The sequence below is a fragment of the Theobroma umbraticum genome, unplaced genomic scaffold, assembly GCF_002168275.2.
Source record: "Theobroma umbraticum cultivar Fairchild unplaced genomic scaffold, ASM216827v3 scaffold_86.0, whole genome shotgun sequence".
NCBI lineage: Eukaryota > Viridiplantae > Streptophyta > Magnoliopsida > Malvales > Malvaceae > Theobroma > Theobroma umbraticum.
In genome coordinates, this window is record NW_018397263.1 from 1,112,490 (window position 1) to 1,131,164 (window position 18,675).

At 35.8% G+C, this 18,675-nt stretch overlaps 2 protein-coding genes across 2 annotated transcripts; both read left to right on the forward strand.

The window, feature by feature from the left end:
- The first annotated feature begins 5,576 nt into the window (after positions 1-5,576).
- Positions 5,577-11,502, forward strand: RPL (POX (plant homeobox) family protein). Its single transcript, XM_021433849.2, has 4 exons — positions 5,577-7,276; positions 9,928-10,292; positions 10,392-10,452; positions 10,638-11,502. Exons 1-4 carry the CDS (start codon positions 6,287-6,289, stop codon positions 11,166-11,168), a joined length of 1,947 nt encoding a protein of 648 aa, XP_021289524.1. The 5' UTR covers positions 5,577-6,286; the 3' UTR covers positions 11,169-11,502.
- Positions 11,503-14,870: 3,368 nt separating this feature from the next.
- Positions 14,871-18,154, forward strand: LOC110420803 (Mitochondrial substrate carrier family protein). Its single transcript, XM_021434177.2, has 7 exons — positions 14,871-15,476; positions 16,095-16,271; positions 16,366-16,515; positions 16,656-16,757; positions 16,841-16,911; positions 17,025-17,092; positions 17,469-18,154. Exons 1-7 carry the CDS (start codon positions 15,225-15,227, stop codon positions 17,708-17,710), a joined length of 1,062 nt encoding a protein of 353 aa, XP_021289852.1. The 5' UTR covers positions 14,871-15,224; the 3' UTR covers positions 17,711-18,154.
- The last annotated feature ends 521 nt before the right edge of the window (positions 18,155-18,675 follow it).

Genomic DNA, 18,675 nt, shown 5'->3' on the forward strand with positions numbered 1-18,675 from the left:
TGGACAGCCAATTCAAGTTACGGAAAAAAGTTTGGAGGAAATTGCTGTAGTCCGTCATAGTCATCACCACCAAAGTCCACAATGTTTTTTATACTTTTCGAAGCTTTCTTGATTTTATGCTCCGAACCAATGTAACGACTCCAAAGAGCAAGTTCAGTGTTTTCTGTCAAGAGGCTGCGACCCATTTGGTCACCCGATGTTCAGTTGCTGGCTGGCAGTCTTTATCAGTGTAGCGAAATCCAGGTCCATTGGTTTGCAAACAACCAAATATCAATTGTCTTTTGCTTTCTGCTATTAATCAAAAGAATTCGAACTATGGGTTTAATTCCTTTCTTATCTAAAAGCCCCCAACAGGAGGACGATAAATGTAAGGGATCAGGAAAAGATTGATTTGTTCTGTTAGTTGAAGAAATCTATGGAGGGGTCATTAAATCGATGAATGGAAGTCTCTTTCAGGTTTTTATCAAATAGTGGTTCAGAATATGCTCAAGGGGCCAGAGTTAATTTTGCAGGGCTGGTTGCACTTAGTTATTTTTTTAATCTAGTACTTGTAGAGGGAAAGGTAATGGGGGAAAACAGTCATGGGAGGTAACTGTCAAATGGGTCAATCTTTCTTTCCAGGAAATTGTAATTGATGGCCCCAAAAGGCAAGGAAAAGGCCCGAAACAGTTTCTTTTGTTTCACTTCATGAAACCAAGACAAGAACTTATATTGGTTTCTTCCATATTTGCCAAATTTAACTGTATTCACATGACTCTAAAGTCTAAATAGTACTACGTTCAAAGTCTTATGTATATTTAGTTTAACTAATAAAGTCTAAATACCTTTAGTTCAACCATGTTTATATTATGAATAATTGATTTTTCCATCGATTATTTTGTTTAGACCGATTAATGGTCATTCTAAATATTATAAGACATGAGCTTATGTACTCTTTTGTGGTTAATCTACACAATTGGAGACATGTAGAGTGTGAATCCAATCTCTTATCTAAGGTACAAACCTTCCAATTAAGAGTTGAAAAACGAGTTTGCCTAATCTCACGAATTCAATAAATAAGCAGGCTTTCTTCAATAAGGTGCTTATTGCTTGAGCAATAAGGACTAAATCATCTGAAATCCACACGAGAAATCTCATAGAATTAAAGGATATTGTGCTAATACCTCACCAGAGAACAAAAACGTCTTTCTTACAAAGCATTTTCCTCTGTCTGGCAATCACTTTCACAAGCCAGCTTGAGTTTAGAAAACGTATTTAGCAGATGAGAAAAAATCCAACAGGCCGTAGACCTGCAGTCACAGCGGGGGCCGCCAAACAGTAGATACTGTGATAGGCTGATAGCAACAGTCTCTGAAACATGGTGTGGGGGTGTGGGTGGATCAGGTTTGAACACCAAGTTCGAGGTGGGGAGAGTTGAGCATCGGACGGTGCTGAGATGAGGAGAAAGTACTTCTTGGCAGAACTCAACCAGAGCTTTCTTTTTGTATTTAATTTTTCTGAAACAAAGGGAGTTTTAATTGCTCCCACAGGAGTTTGTCCATGGTGCTGGTACTCCAACAGGGGAAAAGGGAAAGAAAGGGATCCCCTCTCCCTTCACGCAACTGCTGACGCCATTGCAGTCCCCTATCTTTTTACGTCCCTTTCCTCGTGATTTCCAAAACACAAAAACAACAAATCCTCAATGCTTTCTGTATAAAGAAATATGTTCCAAGACTTGTTAGTTACTGCATGCAATGCAAGCACTTGGGGATTGCTTCAAATTAAAAGGGTCATTTGCAGAAGGAAAATCCTATTTCGTCCAGCGACGGCAGACTTTGAGGGGATTTTTGCTTGCTTTTTCCCCCTCCTCTCGCATCAATCCCAACTCAACTCAACTCAAGCAAAAGATTTGGTGTGTTTGATCGTATGGTTGTACTAACAAACTAAAAATTAGACGAAACAGAAGGCTTTTCGAAGCCCACAAAAAAGAACGTTAGCATGACGATTGTCACCTGAGAGAACAGAACCCAAGGCTCTATGCCCGTCTATCTAATCTATCAACACAAACCAAAACAGTAAATCAGTAGTAGTAGTAGTAGCAGTAGTGTTAGTGTTAGGAGTAGAAGCATAAGTCTCGCATCTCCTGTCGGAACATTTGCCACGCGCACCTTCCTCAACTCCACCTTCTTTTCATATCACTATCCCAAATTCTATTTTTGGGTTGGGATTCAATTTTTAGGTGTCTTATAGATTTAGATTTTTTTTTGAATTAATAATCGAATTTGGGTATTTGGTGATAATTTTAAATATAATTTGTATAATGTATAAATTAATAAATTTTAATAAAATTCAATTTAACATATATCTTACTCGTTACCACCTTATCAAATTTCATAGATTTTATTTGCTAGATATTTCTCTTCTTCATAGGCTTATGTCGTGTGAGGAAGAAAAATTAGAAAGAAATGCAAAAGAATTTGATTTAATGAATATCTTACTAGTTGTTACTTTTGCTCAAACTTTTTCCTTTAATTATGGGGTTTTTTTCATGAGATTTTTTGGTTATGGAGCGATCGGATTATAATATTATATTTTTTAATATCTTCTGGTTGTTCTTCAATTTTGTAATCTGATATGTATTATTAGTTGTAAGTAATTGATAGAACATAAACTGTTATTGGTCGGGAAAGAAAGGAAAATAATAAACAAAATTATTTCAATAAACTAAAGATAAATAAGAATAACAAAAAAAAGGGGTTATTTTGTGAGTAAGTATTATAATTGGATAACATTTGAAGTATTCCTAAAATCAAGATTTTACCTAGGTAATAATCAAAGAATAATTATATAAAAATAAAATTTTATTTTATACATATAATAATAAAATAATTAAAATTAAGAATTGATAACTGTCATTTTGTCACAATCGTTTTTTATTTGAAGTGATTTAACACTAAATTATTAACGAACAAAATTAACATTTACATATGATACATTATTAGTTGATAAATATACATAATTAATAAATAAAATATTATCATTTTGTTTGATATTTCACAATTTAATGATAATATATAAATATTAGATATTAACAACACTTGAAAAGAAAAATGATGTGGTTGATATAAAAAAAGCTTTACAGTGCGGCCCTTTATCGCACTGGAGCACAAAGTGTAGATTCCCCACCTGCGTTAACGACGATGCAGAAAGCAACAATCGTATTCTACAAGGTAAAATTCTTGGCTGATAAATCCTCTACAGGTTAACATATCATTAGCCAAGCATTAGAGCTCCAACTTGGCGCAACCCAATACTGTATAATGTGAACCATATTAACCATGCATGTAATGTAAGAACCTAGCCTTGTTCCCTAGCATGATGTCACAGCCGCTGTGGTCTGTGGCCAGCTTTCCCCTCCATGTTCATCAACATATTTAATCGGGAACGATCAAAATCTAGCATGAGTTTCCATAAAAGAACAGGAATCCAAATAAATACAGATACGATTGGGAACAGCAAATCCCCATGATGTTCAACTCTCGGGAGGAGTACTGCACCACGAGTAGGTTTGCCATTAATTTCGATAGTAAATCGGTTAGGCCTTTCTCTTTTCATCGAGGGTGCCAACATAAGGAGAGTAAACCTTTATTAACCTTTTTTTTGTTGACCAAAATTTTCCCTTCTGCCATGCAAGTGCTGCTGCTGCTGCTTCACCCTGGTTTCGATGATAAGGGGTCTTTTTTTAAAAAAAAAATTTTTCCCCTTTTTGTACGAATGATCCACAGCCCCTTCTTTAATTTCGGTTGAGCGACGCCATTGACAAAAAATCTATAGAACTTTGCCAGAATGCTTTTAATTTTTATCCAGCAAACCTCTCTGTGGTCCATCAATAGTGCAGAGAGGATAAATGAAAAAGGCGTACGCTCTGCAATCAGAGTTCTTGCCTTGAATATCTCAAGTTTCTTCATTTTTCATATATCAAAATTCCAACCCTCATCCTCATCCAAGTATTGTTTAGTTTGCAAAAGGAAATGACCAACTGTTTATCAGCAACTAAGGTTAGATTTTGGGTTATTATAAGAATAAAGCTTTCAATATCCTACCAGTACGATCTCTTTCGAGAACCCTCCTAAAGATTGTGTTTCAATTTTAGGAACAGCGTTTCAATTTTATTAAACGATATTGCTGAAAGTTCATTGCATCAAGTTAATGGGTTTAGTTCAGTAGCATTTAAATTAAAATCCGTGATTAATTAATCTAGCCTTTAAATCAAGGAATAATTAAAGAGCATTGACTAAAAATGGAGGAATCCTAAACCCAGAGATGTGCATGAACAAACAGTGCTGGAAATGGTCATGATGGTAGAGCAATAGTTTGGTGGCCATCACCTTCAGAGTGCAGAAAGTCCCCAATCTTTCGTAAAAATAATTACTGGTCTCATCTCGTGAACCCTGTCCTTGAAATTAACCCAATTACATTTCTTTTAACTCAAAAGCATATAATAATAATATTATTTCATGGTCACATATTAGATTGCTTCAAGGAATCATTGCATGCAAAAAGAAGAATAAAACTAAGCAAAGCCAAAATAAAGGGCTTTTGATTCAATGATTTAATTTCCCATTTAACATTTTCCTTCAAGATTGAAAAAAGAAGAAGGATTAAATGGTGAAGAATTTTTATTAAATTGTTTAAAAAATTGAGTCCACAAATATATAAATAAACAAGTTCTGACTATTTAATCTGAATAGAATAAAGCTTAAATCATCCCACTAAAAATTTAGAGTATTTATTATCTATCTCTTAACTCATCAAAATCATGAATAATTTACATTATTGGAACTCAGAGTCAGGGAATAATTTTTATTTTTCCATAAAAGATTATATCGTTAATTTTCATCAATAAAATTATCAAAATATTTTCAATTTAAAATTAACCTATTTGTTTACATTCTAAGATATTTTTATAATTTTAGTCGATAATAGTATTAAAAAAAAATTAACAGCAGGAAGTGTCATTGAAGCTTATCCTAAAATTATTACTTACATTATTATACACTATGATAAGACAATTGATTTTATATAATGAAGTCATTCATCACTTACTTATAATCTACTAGTAATACATAGTATTAGTGTCACATAGGCACCTTTATTTTATTTTTCTCTTTATTGCAAATAAATCTCTATTTTTGTTTCTTTTAGGAATTAATTAATTAATAATAGTAATTAAAAAAAAGGGCGGAAAACCTCGTAAAGCGAGAATCGAAAGCATTGGGGGATAGGATGAGTGTTGAAAACGGCAAACTCAGCCTTTCATTTCATTCAGCACTCTGTTCTCTCCCCCTTCTTCTCACGTGCGTCATCAGGGCTTTTTTCTTTTCTTTAATTAAAACAAAATAATGATTTACTACTCAATATTAAAATTAAATTTATTTTATTTATTAAATAAAAATGGGTTTTTTTTTTGGCTGTAAAGGGATTGGCCAAAGAAAGAGAAAAAAAAAAGGAAGGAAATAAAAATAAAAATAGGGCCACTTTATTGTTTTTGGTTTTCTGGTTAGAATAACCCCAGGGCATAAACGACCAAAAGAATTGATAAAACGACAAAAACCGTCCCCAAACCTTTGTCAGAAATATCTGCCAAACAGAGTTTGTTCAATTATTACCGGAAATAGCCGGTCGTCCTCCGGTGTCTCGAAAACCCATGATCGACCAGACCTTTCTCAATGGACAGAGAGAGAAAGGCAGCAGAGGAAGTGAATTAAAGAGAGATAAAAAAGCAAGTGTAACAAAGATTTTGTTTGAGTTTGAGCTTGAGCTTGAGCTAGAGTTTGAGTTTGAGTTTGAGTTTGAGTGCTGTGAGTTTGTTTGTGTAATAAGAAAAGGAGAAAGGAAAAAGGCAGAGATTAAAAAAAGGATGCGTGAAGTGTGCACCCCATACCCAAAACCCCAGTCTCTTGGAACGAATCACTGCTAACCTGCGCCAGCTCGCTTCTTCTCGCTGCCATGTTTTCAGCTTCAGAAGAGGATCATGATAACCTTTCATTTCATCATTCTTAATAAACCCAAATCTCTCTCTCTTTCACTGTTTTTTCTCTCTTTTTTGCTTTCATGATCGTCTCCCTTCTTCTGTACTAATCATTCCACCTCTCTCTCTCTTTCTCTGTTTAATCTTTGTTGGTGTATCTCCGTGCTGGTACTCTTTTGACTCGTTTTTTATTTTGTTTACCCTCTTAAAGTCTGTCAGTGTGTCTCTCTAGAGTTTTAGCTAGAGAGGTTTAATAATTTTTTTTTTGTGGTGGCTATGGCGGAGGGTTTTGAGCCCTACCATGTCCCACAACAGAGCAGAAGAGATAAGCTAAGAATTGTGGCTCAAAACCACCCAGCTTGTGTTGAAGCAACGGCTGCTACTCTTTCAGGCTGCTCAGCTTTACTGCCTTTGTACGACCCTTCTCTTCTTTCTTCCGATTTGTTAACTTGCGCTGCCAACGCTAGTGCTACTGCTGGTAGCCATGACTTTCACCACCAAACCAACCACCTTTCAGCTTCTGCTTCTGGTAAAAACAGCCCCGTTTGTGTTGTTAAAGAGGAAGGTGTGAATTTCATGGGCTTTGTTGGTGGGATCGTTAACGCTTCTTCTTCTTCTTCGACTTCTCATCACCCTTATTTGGATCCACAATCTTCTTTGCCCTTAAACCCTAGCTCGATTCAAGATATGAATAACAACCCTTTTCTTTATACTCCGCAAAGCCTTCAGAACCTAAGAGATTTTGACCACTCTTATAATAATGGTGGTGAAGTTGTGGTTTATAAACCTGAAGCTTTGTCTTTGAATCATGAGTCTAGCACCACCGGTCAAGGCTTGTCTCTTTCTTTATCGTCTCACAACACCCACCAAAACAATCTTCCTTTGGAGCTAAATCTGCAAAGATACGAGTCAACTATCTACAGTGACAAGGTTACCGCCAGTGGATATGTGGTTCCAGGCATTGTTGGTGCAAGTGCTTCCACTTCGAATGAGGTTTCCAGGAGCTCGGTCCCTCTCGGACCTTTTACGGGTTATGCTTCGATTTTGAAGGGATCGAGGTTTCTGAGGCCGGCACAACAGTTATTAGAAGAGCTTTGCGATGTGGGTAGGGGAAGTTACGCTGAAAAAATTACTCCTGATTCTTCTTTGATGGAGCCTCCATTGGAGAATTTGAGTCCCACTGGAATTATCGATGATCCACTTGGTGGGGGTGATGGTGGTGAGAGCAGAAGAAAGAAGTCAAGGCTAATTTCGATGCTTGACGAGGTTTGCTTCTCTAATTTGCAAAAATGTTGGTTTCTCGTCTGCATTTCTTCTGAATTGGTTTGATATGAATGATTGTTGAGTTCCCCTTCCGACATGCAATTCATGTTCCATGTACTACAACATCTTTTTCTCTTTTGTTTTTTGTTTTCTTTTGGGTTTCTTGGTTTGCTGTCCCTGATTTTCTTCTCTGCAAACTTTGCCTTAAAACGCTAGTATATTGAAAGTTTTATTTGGATCCGTGTCCTTATCCCCTCTAAAATCTTCCTTGGGGAGATGGTTTCTTTATGAAACCCCAGCATTTTTGTCACTGTAGAAGTCATCACTGGCTATTATTAAAATGGCTTTGTCAGATATTCTTTAATGGTGTTATGTTTAGTCAGTTCTTTAACCCAACATGCAATTTGTGATGTTGCATGCATAAGTGGCAATAAATCATGCCATCTTTAGCCGATTTTGCAAAATGAAAGTTCCTCAGTAGTTTAAAGCTTTCCTCCATTGTAACACTATGTGAATTAGATTCTTCTCTGTGATGAATGGCCTCGATGATCACAAAAAAAAAATCTTTTTTAATGAAAAGGTGATAGGAGGGAATATATGCACGAAGATTGGTGTTATAAAGTGCCTGACAACCATAGAAAGGGTTGTAATAAGTGACAATGTCGTCAAGTTTGGGTTTTAAATGTGCTTTAAAGTGATTGAAGGAATCCATTTGAAAAGATTTATACTCCAAAAAAGTTTGTGGAAAGCATAATTGGTATTCCAAAGTCCTACAGAAGACTAGATGAGTAGATCACAAGGTGTCTGGACTTTTTGCGGGATAGGGCTTTAGCTCAATTTAATTATAATACTTGCTATCGGGTGAATATTGTGTTTTGGGTGCCTAAGTTAAAAAGAAAGAGAATATTGTAGATGAGCCGATTCCTCCAATTGGCATACCAAACACTTAAGATTTAGAATTTGCTACTTTATCAGGAATTATACATGAGTGCATGAATTTAAATGTTTTCATGCCATACTTTGCGAATTACTTATTAAAGTGATCCCATAGTTTTAGAGAGATTTGTATTTGTCGGGCACGGAAAGAAAAGTTACAACTGTTATTATTATTGCCTGCTTAGAAGTTTAACTTAATGTGATCAAAACAGAAGGGTTCAGGCTTCAGAGTGCTTATTTTTGTGCTTGCTGGTTGAGTAAAACCTACATGATTTACAATCTGAAAGTCATGGAGATTGATGTTTTTCTATTGTGATGCTAACTTTTGTATTCTAGGAGTAAGTATTAGCTGGTCTGATAACTACTCGCTATTGTCCCTGTGTTTTTTTGGCTTGCTGCGATTTCACTATCATTAGTCTTTCCTTTAATCATGTGTTTTCTCCAAATTCACATAAATTTTCTTGAAGCCAACTCCCAAATTGAATTTTTGGAATCTAATCAAGCTGTACTCTTACTGGTATCTGAATTGGCATATGGAGAGAATAGACAAGTACTTGCATGTTGTAAAGTCGGGGCAGTATTCAGAGTCTGAATAAATGTCCATCTCTTTTAACACATGCTAAACATTTTTTTCTCCTTTTGAGGGGAAGAGGGAGGAGGGAGGGTGGGATAATAATGCGGGTTGTAATAAGGATGCACTATATTTTCCTTCCTGAGTGCTTTGACTAGCTACCATAAAAAGGCTTATGCCATGAATTCCACATGGGGCATTATGTTGGGTTATAATATCTTTGGTATTATTGTCCTCTAAAGCTTTAGAGTACAAACTTGAACTGTGTCCCAGTGAGGCAGGAACCTTAGTTTCTGTAGGGTTTTTATTTTTTATTTTGGAAGTAGTTTCCTTAATATTTTTAAAATTATTTTAATTACAGTAAAATATCTAAATAGTATGTGTGACCATTGAATGCTCTTTCCAATACATATTTTGCAAGGTTTCATGCTTTAACATATATAACCACACATAGTTGCGCCTCTGGCCGCCACTTCCCATTATCAGTAGCTAATAAAACAGTATGATATAGAAAATGGAGCTGGTGAATACTGGTCTGTTCATTCCATCTTTTGCTCTACGATGTTCTCATGCTTCATGGCAGAAAATAAGTAACAATGATAGCATAAGTGTAAGTATGGTTTCTAGTAGTCTCCTATGTATTGCTCTTCACTTGAAGAAACTGTTTAGGCATTTGACCATGTGACAACAGAAGGTAACATCAAAATAAGGATTATGATTATATCACGGCCTTAATATTTGTCCACTCAGAAATTATGTTGTCTCCACCAGGTGCATTGAGTTGCAGCTTCTTGCAATTTGCATTTGTTTAGGTGGATGATCCAAAATTTATAGTATTCCCTATTCCATTTGGTGCTTCATTGAAGGCCAATTTTTTGTAATTTTATCAGACTTTATAGATAGAGGGATTGAGTTGAAGTCATTTTGAGTTCTTTTCCAGATGATAAATATCCAAGTTTGTAGCAATGTTTTGTACCTGAAAATTCCCTAAACCAGAGCTTTGAATGTACTGATAAGTGATTCTAGAGTCGGTGTCTTTATTTCTGTTAGTAATTCAGGTTTTTGGTTAATGGAATTCAGTTTTCAAGCATCATATAATCAAGTTAAGCATACTTTACAACTTGCTAATGATCATTACATTTATTAGGTTTACAGGAGGTACAAGCAATACTATCAACAGATGCAAGCTGTTGTTGCATCATTTGAATATGTTGCCGGACTTGGCAATGCAGCTCCATATGCGAATTTGGCTTTAAAAGCCATGTCTAAACATTTCAGGTGCTTGAAAAGTGCAATCACCAACCAGCTTCAGTTCACCAATAAAGCTCATGGTCAGATAAGCCCCGGAAAAGAAGGTCCAAGGTTTGGAAGCACTGACAGAAGTCTTTATAGCCGGCCTGTTCATAGTGCTGGGTTCCTTGAGCACCAACCGGTGTGGCGGCCTCAACGAGGCCTTCCTGAGCGTGCTGTAACTGTACTTAGGGCATGGCTATTTGAGCACTTTCTACACCCGTAAGTACTTGAATTGCATAGACAAACTTGTTACTAAAAATTTATTTGCCCTTTAATCTATAGTCCTTAGTGCATTAATATTTGTGTTTTGTGTTTCAGTTATCCAACTGACACAGACAAGCTGATGTTGGCAAAACAAACCGGTCTATCACGGAGCCAGGTGTGCCATTTGTCACCATTCCTACATTCTTTATAGTAGCATTTGCAATCATGAATACTTTATGTAAAATCCAATTCCCGCCTTTCTTAGAAAATGGAATTTGTAATTGTTTCCATGTTCACATTAAATAGCGAGCTCTGCCCAATCTATTTTTTGACAACATATATAACTACTGTGAACACCAGGTGTCAAATTGGTTTATCAATGCAAGAGTAAGGCTTTGGAAGCCTATGGTGGAAGAAATACACATGCTAGAAACACGGCAAGCTCTAAAAGCTTCGCAAAAGGAGGACAGAAATGCCAACAAGTCAAGTGATCATTTGTCCTCAGCGAACTCTCTTGCATCTGAAAACCCATCCACCTCCACCCAAAGGGTTCAAGATACCCCATCTAAGCGCACTAGAAGTGAACTTCCTGACATTCCCGTGGGAAGTGAACCACTCAACTTGTCGTACAACAGCTTGTCAAGCCACCCACATGTTGGTGTTGGTGTTAGCATGGCTGGTGGAAGTGGTGGTGTTTCATTAACACTTGGTCTTCATCAGAATAATGGTATCGGATTATCAGAGCCCTTCCCTATAAATGCAGCTCAGCGTTTCGGCCTCGGCCTCGAGGTAAGCAGTGAGGGATATGTCATCGGCGGTTTTGAAGCACAGAATCGGCATTTTGGAAGGGATGTTATCGGAGGGCAGCTTTTGCATGATTTTGTCGGTTGAAAAATGTTTAGGAGAAAAAAGCTTTCTGGTCATTATTTTAATTGGATAGTATTATACTAACAAAGTCTCACTATAGATGAGCCAATATTTATTACCAGAATGCAAAGCTGAAACAAGAGTAGTCCGAAATGATTGTCTTCTTTTACGGTGTAAGGTCTATGCCCATCAAATTTGCAGTGTATATTTCCATTTAGAAATGTCGACCGACATACAGAGATTGTTGGTGTAAAATTCTTCTGTAAATTTATAATTTACATGATAAAAAATTTATACATTTTGAGGCCATCAAATCAAGGCTGGCCTTAGAATGTGCTTTGAGTGTGCATGAATGCCGTACGATTCAAAAAATGAACCATATCACCCTTAACATCGGCATCGCTGTGGAGGATGATGAATGCTGCTTTCATCAATTCCCGTCTGATTCGCACGTGAGGCTGTGGAAGTGACCTTTGCACAGGAATTCTTGATTTGTGGAAGGTGGCATTTCCATTTTCAATGTAGGTGGTGTATGCCATCGAAAGACGGTACTCTGTCATGAGATGGCTAACAAGCAAACCTCGTCTTCTAATCTATAGAAGCATCTGCCAGGGCACCTAACAATGTAGGTTGACGCCCTTTGTTAGTGATTTTTTGTCATTTTCAAGCATACCCAAAAAAAGGGTTGAAAATATACCCCGCTCTTGATCACCACAAGCCTCTAGGTTGGTGGTCCGCAGTCAGGTACTTACCCCCTGATAGATAAGGTGTTTTAACATTTTCAAAGATTCCACTCCATATCTCCACCAGATTCAGGTTTACGATATGAAGTACTGAGAATGCAATGTAAAACAGGTTTGGGAATCGGGTTTAAAATGATTTAACACCCTGAATAACCATAACCCAGTTGCATGGAATGGATGGTAGGTGGTCTCACCCGGTGGCAGTGCTTTTCTTTTCAACCATTCATTATTATCAAGAATAAAAATCCATGATGCCTACTGTTGTTTACGTTGACGGCAGGCAGTGGCCAGGGGCAAAGGGCAGGCCCTCGATTTCCCACTTTTTCTTTGGGGCCCCCGAAAGAGGCGGGGGAGAGAGAGCCGGGGGATTACTTTGCTTTGGTTCAGAGTTCAGAACTTGAGACAGACAGACAGAGAGAAAGAGAGAGAGAAAAGAAGAGTGTGGTCCACTGCTAGATTGGTGAAAGCTGTGTGAAGTGGAAAGAGAGCCCAAGGCGCATGCTTTTGCCAAAAAATTTGGTTTGATGTTTGAGCTTAAAAATCATAAAAGGAGGTTTCTTTGCTTTTTCTCTTTATATCCTGGCAATTGTATATGATGATAGGAGCAGATTGCAATCCAGCAGTTAGGTTAGGCATCTAATCATGTTTAAAATTTGCAGGATTAATCAAGGTTGGTATAGGAGAAAGTGAAAACTCTGGCCAGACAAAAGCTGGCGGGTGATTCGAGGTACGCTTCAGGCTAGCATTAAAGGAGCTTTTGCTCATTTGGGGTCCTTCTTCATTTTAGGGAACATTGTCCATCTACCTCATTAGCATATTTTCTGCCTTTTTTAGGTCTCAAATGGCAACCCAAACCCATCTAAATCCCATCACTTTCTGGTTTAGAGTTTAGACTATGGACATATATCTGATTGGAGATTTAATAGATAATGCACCAAACTTTTGTTCAAATATCTCTTAAGAACATGAGATTTGAAGAAATGTATGTGGAAGCTAATTAAAAAAAAAGAAAACTTATTAATTCAATCCATACTTTAGGTAAACTCAAATGTATGTAAATTTTGAATTTGGAGAATTTCTTCTAGACAAAATTAACAGGTTTATCTCGTATGGAAATATAAATTGTCTACGGATTGCAATTTTTTTTAAAAAAAGAATACAACGTGTCATGTATGAAAAGTTAAACATATATGAGTTTATTTAATAAAAAATCATGATTTAATTACATATAAAAAGATTAGGATTAGCCTTTTCTTTTCTTTCATACTAACTCATGGTTAAATCTCAAATTCTAGTTTAAAACCTTCAAATTCGAATATTTAACAAATAATATAAAATTTATGCAACGAGAAAAGATTAAGTGATTGGTCCTATTAAAGCCTATTATGTTTTGGATTGATACAACCTGCTTTCGCTTGGTAGTTTTTTCAAAAGCCCAAACCATCATTGGGCTTAAAATTGGCAGCTGGGTTTGCCATTGGCCCATTTGTAGGACCAAGAAGATGTATTAGGCCATAGCCCTTTACTTCCATGGGCAAATTGAGGTAAAGTCCAAACCGAAAGTGGGTTAGCATTAAAGCCTGCCTTGGGCTTTGTTGATCTTTTCTCGATAATCTCTTAAGAACTTTACTTAAAAGTAAAAGATAGAATTATAAAATATTAATATTATTTTATTTTCAAAACTTAAAAACTTATTTTTATAATATAAAAATTAAAATAAAACTTGACTTGAATAAAAAATTTAAAACCATATGTACAAATTAAAATTTTAATCAAATAAAATTTTAAATTCTAATTAAATCAAAACTTGACAAATAAGAAATATTTTGCACTACAAAAATATAAGAATCTCATTGACTTTAAATTTGATGTGCAAGTTGTCATCTTAATTCAAAACAATTCCAAAAACTTTCATGAAAATTGAGCTCACTTATTTTAATTAAATGTCTCTAAGCAAGGTTGCCTCCTTCATTACATTTACTTTGTACTTTGAAGGAAAATCAGTTGAAGCACTAAAGTCATATTTTGAACATGGAATTTGGAAGTCAACATCTCATCATTTGCATGAGAGGCTACAAAAAATTAAATGCCTTTGGTAACATGGAAAATGTGTATGCAATTCCATGTGCTACACATGAAAAATACCTTTCAATTTGATGAGAAATGCATAGTTTTTTTTTATTATTATTATTTTCATTTGCAAGGTCATTATTCACAAACATTTTCTTGAAAAATAAGATATCATTACACTCAATATTCAATAATCATACACCTTTTTGTACCTTTTGTAGTTGGATGGTATTGTCATGATATCAAGATGAAAGTTCCCATGAAAGAAAATGTAAACCATCAAAATCCCAGCTACAAACATTTATGAGAAATTGATTATTGAGCCAAAAAAAAATTATGAGAGATTGGCTAAACCCTAAATCTTAAATTCTAAACCTTTACATTTAATATTCAACAATCTTAAACCTTTTTGCATTTTTTGTAATTATTTTAATAAATTTGAGCAATAATAGAGGGAAAAACAAATAAGCACCTTATATATATAATATTATTAGTATATAATATTTAAATTTTATTATTTAATTATGGAATATCACTTCACAAATGTATAAAGAAAAAAAGTTGAAAAGTCTTACAAAATAAATATTTTAAAAATGATGAGTATTTATTTTTAAAAATTTTCAACTTTTATATTTATTAATAAAGTGATAACATTTAGTTCAACGACAATGTATCAAATACAAATCATATATACATATAATTTATTTATTTATTTATTTGATTGAATGCTAGTAATCCAAATGCAATTGGCCATTGAAAAAGTTAAAAGGATCAAGTTAAAAATTGTGAATTTCTTGCAAGTGGAGAGAACAACTTCAACTTGGGAAGCATTGAACAAATAAATTAAGAGTATATATATAACTAGTAATAAAAAGGTTTTCAATTTGAGAAATAAATACTACAATAATTGAAATAAAAGAATCCTAAGAAGGAAATATAAAAGGTTAAGAAAAGGAATTAATAATAATAATAAAGACAAACCCTTTGAAATATGTCTCGTCCAAAAAACGCAGAGGAAAGTATATTCCAAAATCCCAAGCTTGACCCCTTCTCTTTCTGTCCCCATTAGGGTTCTTTTAGGGTTTCTCCAATTAATTGTTTTTTTTTTCTTTTCAAACTTTACCCAACTGAGCCAATGACTTCCCTCTTTACATTGCCTTGATTTTTCCTACTTCCTTCCTTAATATCCATGCAACATCAAACCCCATAAACCCAGAATCCCCCCTATAAAAATAGTTGAAAAAGGAGGGAGCTTTGAGATATTGTTATGAATATGGAGGCAAGAGTTGGGGTGGTGGTTGAAGGAAGCCAAAGGGCTTTGAATTCAGCCCACGGAACTGTCGTAGACGCTGGGGCTAGAAAGTTTTTGCAGCATCAGCAGCAGCAACATGGGCATTCTTCAAAGCAGGGTTTGAATCCGCAGATTGGGACTATTCAACAGCTTCTTGCTGGGGGTATTGCTGGTGCCTTTAGCAAGACTTGTACGGCTCCTCTTGCTCGTCTCACCATCTTATTTCAGGTCTGGTTTTACGGTTTGCTCGTTTAATCTTTTGGAAATGTTGATTCTTTTTATTGTTTTTAGGTGGTAATTTGATCTGGGTATTTCGAAAATTTGTTGATATTTTTCGTTTAACTAGAGCTGGGGATTGGGGAAATTCTGTTTCTTTGTCTCGGGTTGGGTTTTGTTTCTGGGACTTTTTAAAGGAAAATTGTACCTGTGAAAAATTGCTCGCGAATTGTATTTTATGGTCTCAATTCAAAAAAATGAGGTAAATGATGGAGAAAATTATTCAGATGGCTTGGGAAGTCGAATTTCTTGTTTGTTTACTCAGTTTTCTTTGTTGGAAATAAGTTCATTAAAACAGGCAATTTTTTTTTTTTTAACTCTATGCGCACTCAATATTGCGTGGCTCCGCAAATGATTTTGGATGAAGGGATTAAATCTATGCTCACTAATTGTATAGGCATTAGGGTTGCATGTAACATGAGATAACAGAGTAATATTGGCAGCATAATGATTTTGAATGATATATTTTTAAATATCTGTCATGAATGTACATGCTGCTCACTGTTATATTTAGCATGAGAATGTGTTCTACCTTAACATTGACTGCTGAATGATCTCTTCTTTTGTCAGGTGCAAGGAATGCACTCAGATGTATCAGCATTGAGCAAGGCTAGCATATGGCGTGAGGCTTCACGCATTATGAATGAAGAAGGGGTCAGAGCATTTTGGAAAGGCAATCTGGTTACCATTGCTCATCGTCTTCCATATTCCTCTGTCAACTTCTATGCCTATGAACGCTACAAGAGTGTATGTTCTGATTTTCTTAGTCATGACTTTGTATTTTTCCCAACAATCTTTTTCAATTCATTCATTCCTTTGTTTTTTTTTTCCTTTTTTGCAGTTCTTGCAATCTATTCTCGGCCTTGAAAATCAAAGGGGAAATGCCAGTGCTGACCTCTGTGTTCACTTTGTAGGCGGTGGGTTGGCTGGAATGACTGCTGCCTCAGCTACATATCCACTGGATCTTGTAAGGACACGTCTTGCAGCACAGGTAATATCAGTAATACCCAAGTGAATAAGGCAATTGCGGTTGCTGCTGCCTACCCTTTGAAATTGCTTCCCATTTAATATACACTATGTTTCTGTTATTTTTCTTACCCTCCAATTTAACTATTCTTCTGAACTTTGCAGAGAAATGCAATATACTACAGAGGTATTTGGCATGCTTTTCATACCATTTGCAGGGATGAGGGAATATTTGGCTTGTATAAAGGACTTGGAGCAACATTATTGGTATATTTACTGATCTTTTTTAAATTTTTTACTTTCCCATCTCGTTGTCTATAATTGCTGTTGCGGTGCTGTATGTGATGCAGGGTGTTGGACCAAGTATAGCAATAAGCTTTTCAGTATATGAGTCTTTGAGATCTTATTGGCAGCTGCAAAGGTAAAACTTCTTCTTGGTTTAGATTGATCAATAGCATGTGCTCTTTTGTGTTCGTTGTGTCTGCTTGGTGCTAAAGCTGTAACGTTTTTGAAATTTCTATGATTTTACATTAGGCCTGATGATTCCACTATTATGGTTAGTCTTGCCTGTGGCAGTCTCTCAGGCATTGCATCATCAACAGGTTAGTAATCTACAACCTGCCCTTTGGTTTGATTCTCTCCACTCTATTTTGGTATAGTTGGGTTGAGGGGTTTCTTTTCCTCAGTTGAGTGGTCTTAAGATTTTCGTGATGAATGTTTTTGGTACTTATTTACCCAAGGTGATACACCACAATGGTTAGAACTTAAGATTTTCAATGTGGAGATCTCAAGTTCATTCCTTATGAATTGTGGGGAGGAGTTGGAGTTTATAAATGTTACTTTTGTTCTGTAGCTGAAAGCACCATGGGCATCTTGAGATACAAAAAAATAAATATATCAATAATTAAGTATTAGTAATTATTTAGAAGCTATTTCTGATATCTGCATGACTTTTTTTTATTCACTGATAATTTACAGCAACATTTCCTATCGATCTTGTGAGGAGACGTATGCAATTGGAAGGGGTGGCAGGGCGGGCCCGTGTTTATACAACTGGGTTGTTTGGGACTTTCAGGCATATAATCGTGTCTGAAGGCCTTCGTGGCTTGTATAGAGGGATTTTGCCCGAGTACTACAAGGTGGTTCCTGGTGTAGGCATTGTCTTCATGACGTACGAGACATTGAAGATGCTTCTATCACGCATCCCTACCAGTTATTAGCTTCATCCTGGAATCCACTTTTCTACCGTACATTGTCTGTGAACTCTTGTCAGTCATTGAGTTCTCAAGACAAGAAGGAAACCAAAACAATGGGGTAAAAAAAGCAGTCAGTTAAAAATAGAAGGTAGGTAAACAAATTGTTCTTTCTATGGGTATTAGTTGAGAAACCATGGTGGTAAATTTTGCGGTTGCTGCCATGAGTATTTTTTTCATGTATAGGTAATTGGCACTGTGAGAGTGATGATAAGTGTATCAACTATCTAGTTTCAGTATACTTAGGCCTTTAACATTCAGAGAATTAGCAATCATTGATGATCATGTCATGATCACAGTTTTGTATTCGACTTATTTGTTACCTGCCTCCGCAGGTCAAGCTGACTGCCGGTGTTCAATTCCTTTGTATTTGAAGTGATATTATATTACAAAATGGTTATTGACGAAAAATCAATGTGCATTTATGCGACTATTCCTGCCTTTCCATTTAAGAACCTTAGCATTTGAAAAGGAGAATCTCATCCTATTAGGACCTTGAAGGTGTCGAAACAATTTTCTCAAATTTCTGCTGCCAAGTGCTAAGCCTTTTTTCAGCCTACGCATTCTTATAAATGTAATTGACATAATGAATGTATAACTAAAATATTCCCAATCAAAAGTTCAAAAGGTTTTTACCCCACCATTTTGATCTTGTTCCACTAGAATAAAACGGCAGAAATAAAATGAAAAGAAGAAGAAGAAAGATTACTCTTCATGAAACTGTGAAGTCATGCTAGAATGTATATTGCCCTGTTTTAAGTATGTAGCTGTTAAGGTGAAGGAAAGGGGTATAGGAGGTTGCTCGCACTTTGATTAGAAACAAAGCGATCATCATTTCTCTGGATTGATACATCTGTTTCATGACGATAGAAGCCGTATTTTTATATATTTTCCAGGTCCCTGATTGGAGGGCCTGGCATGAACAAAGGGGA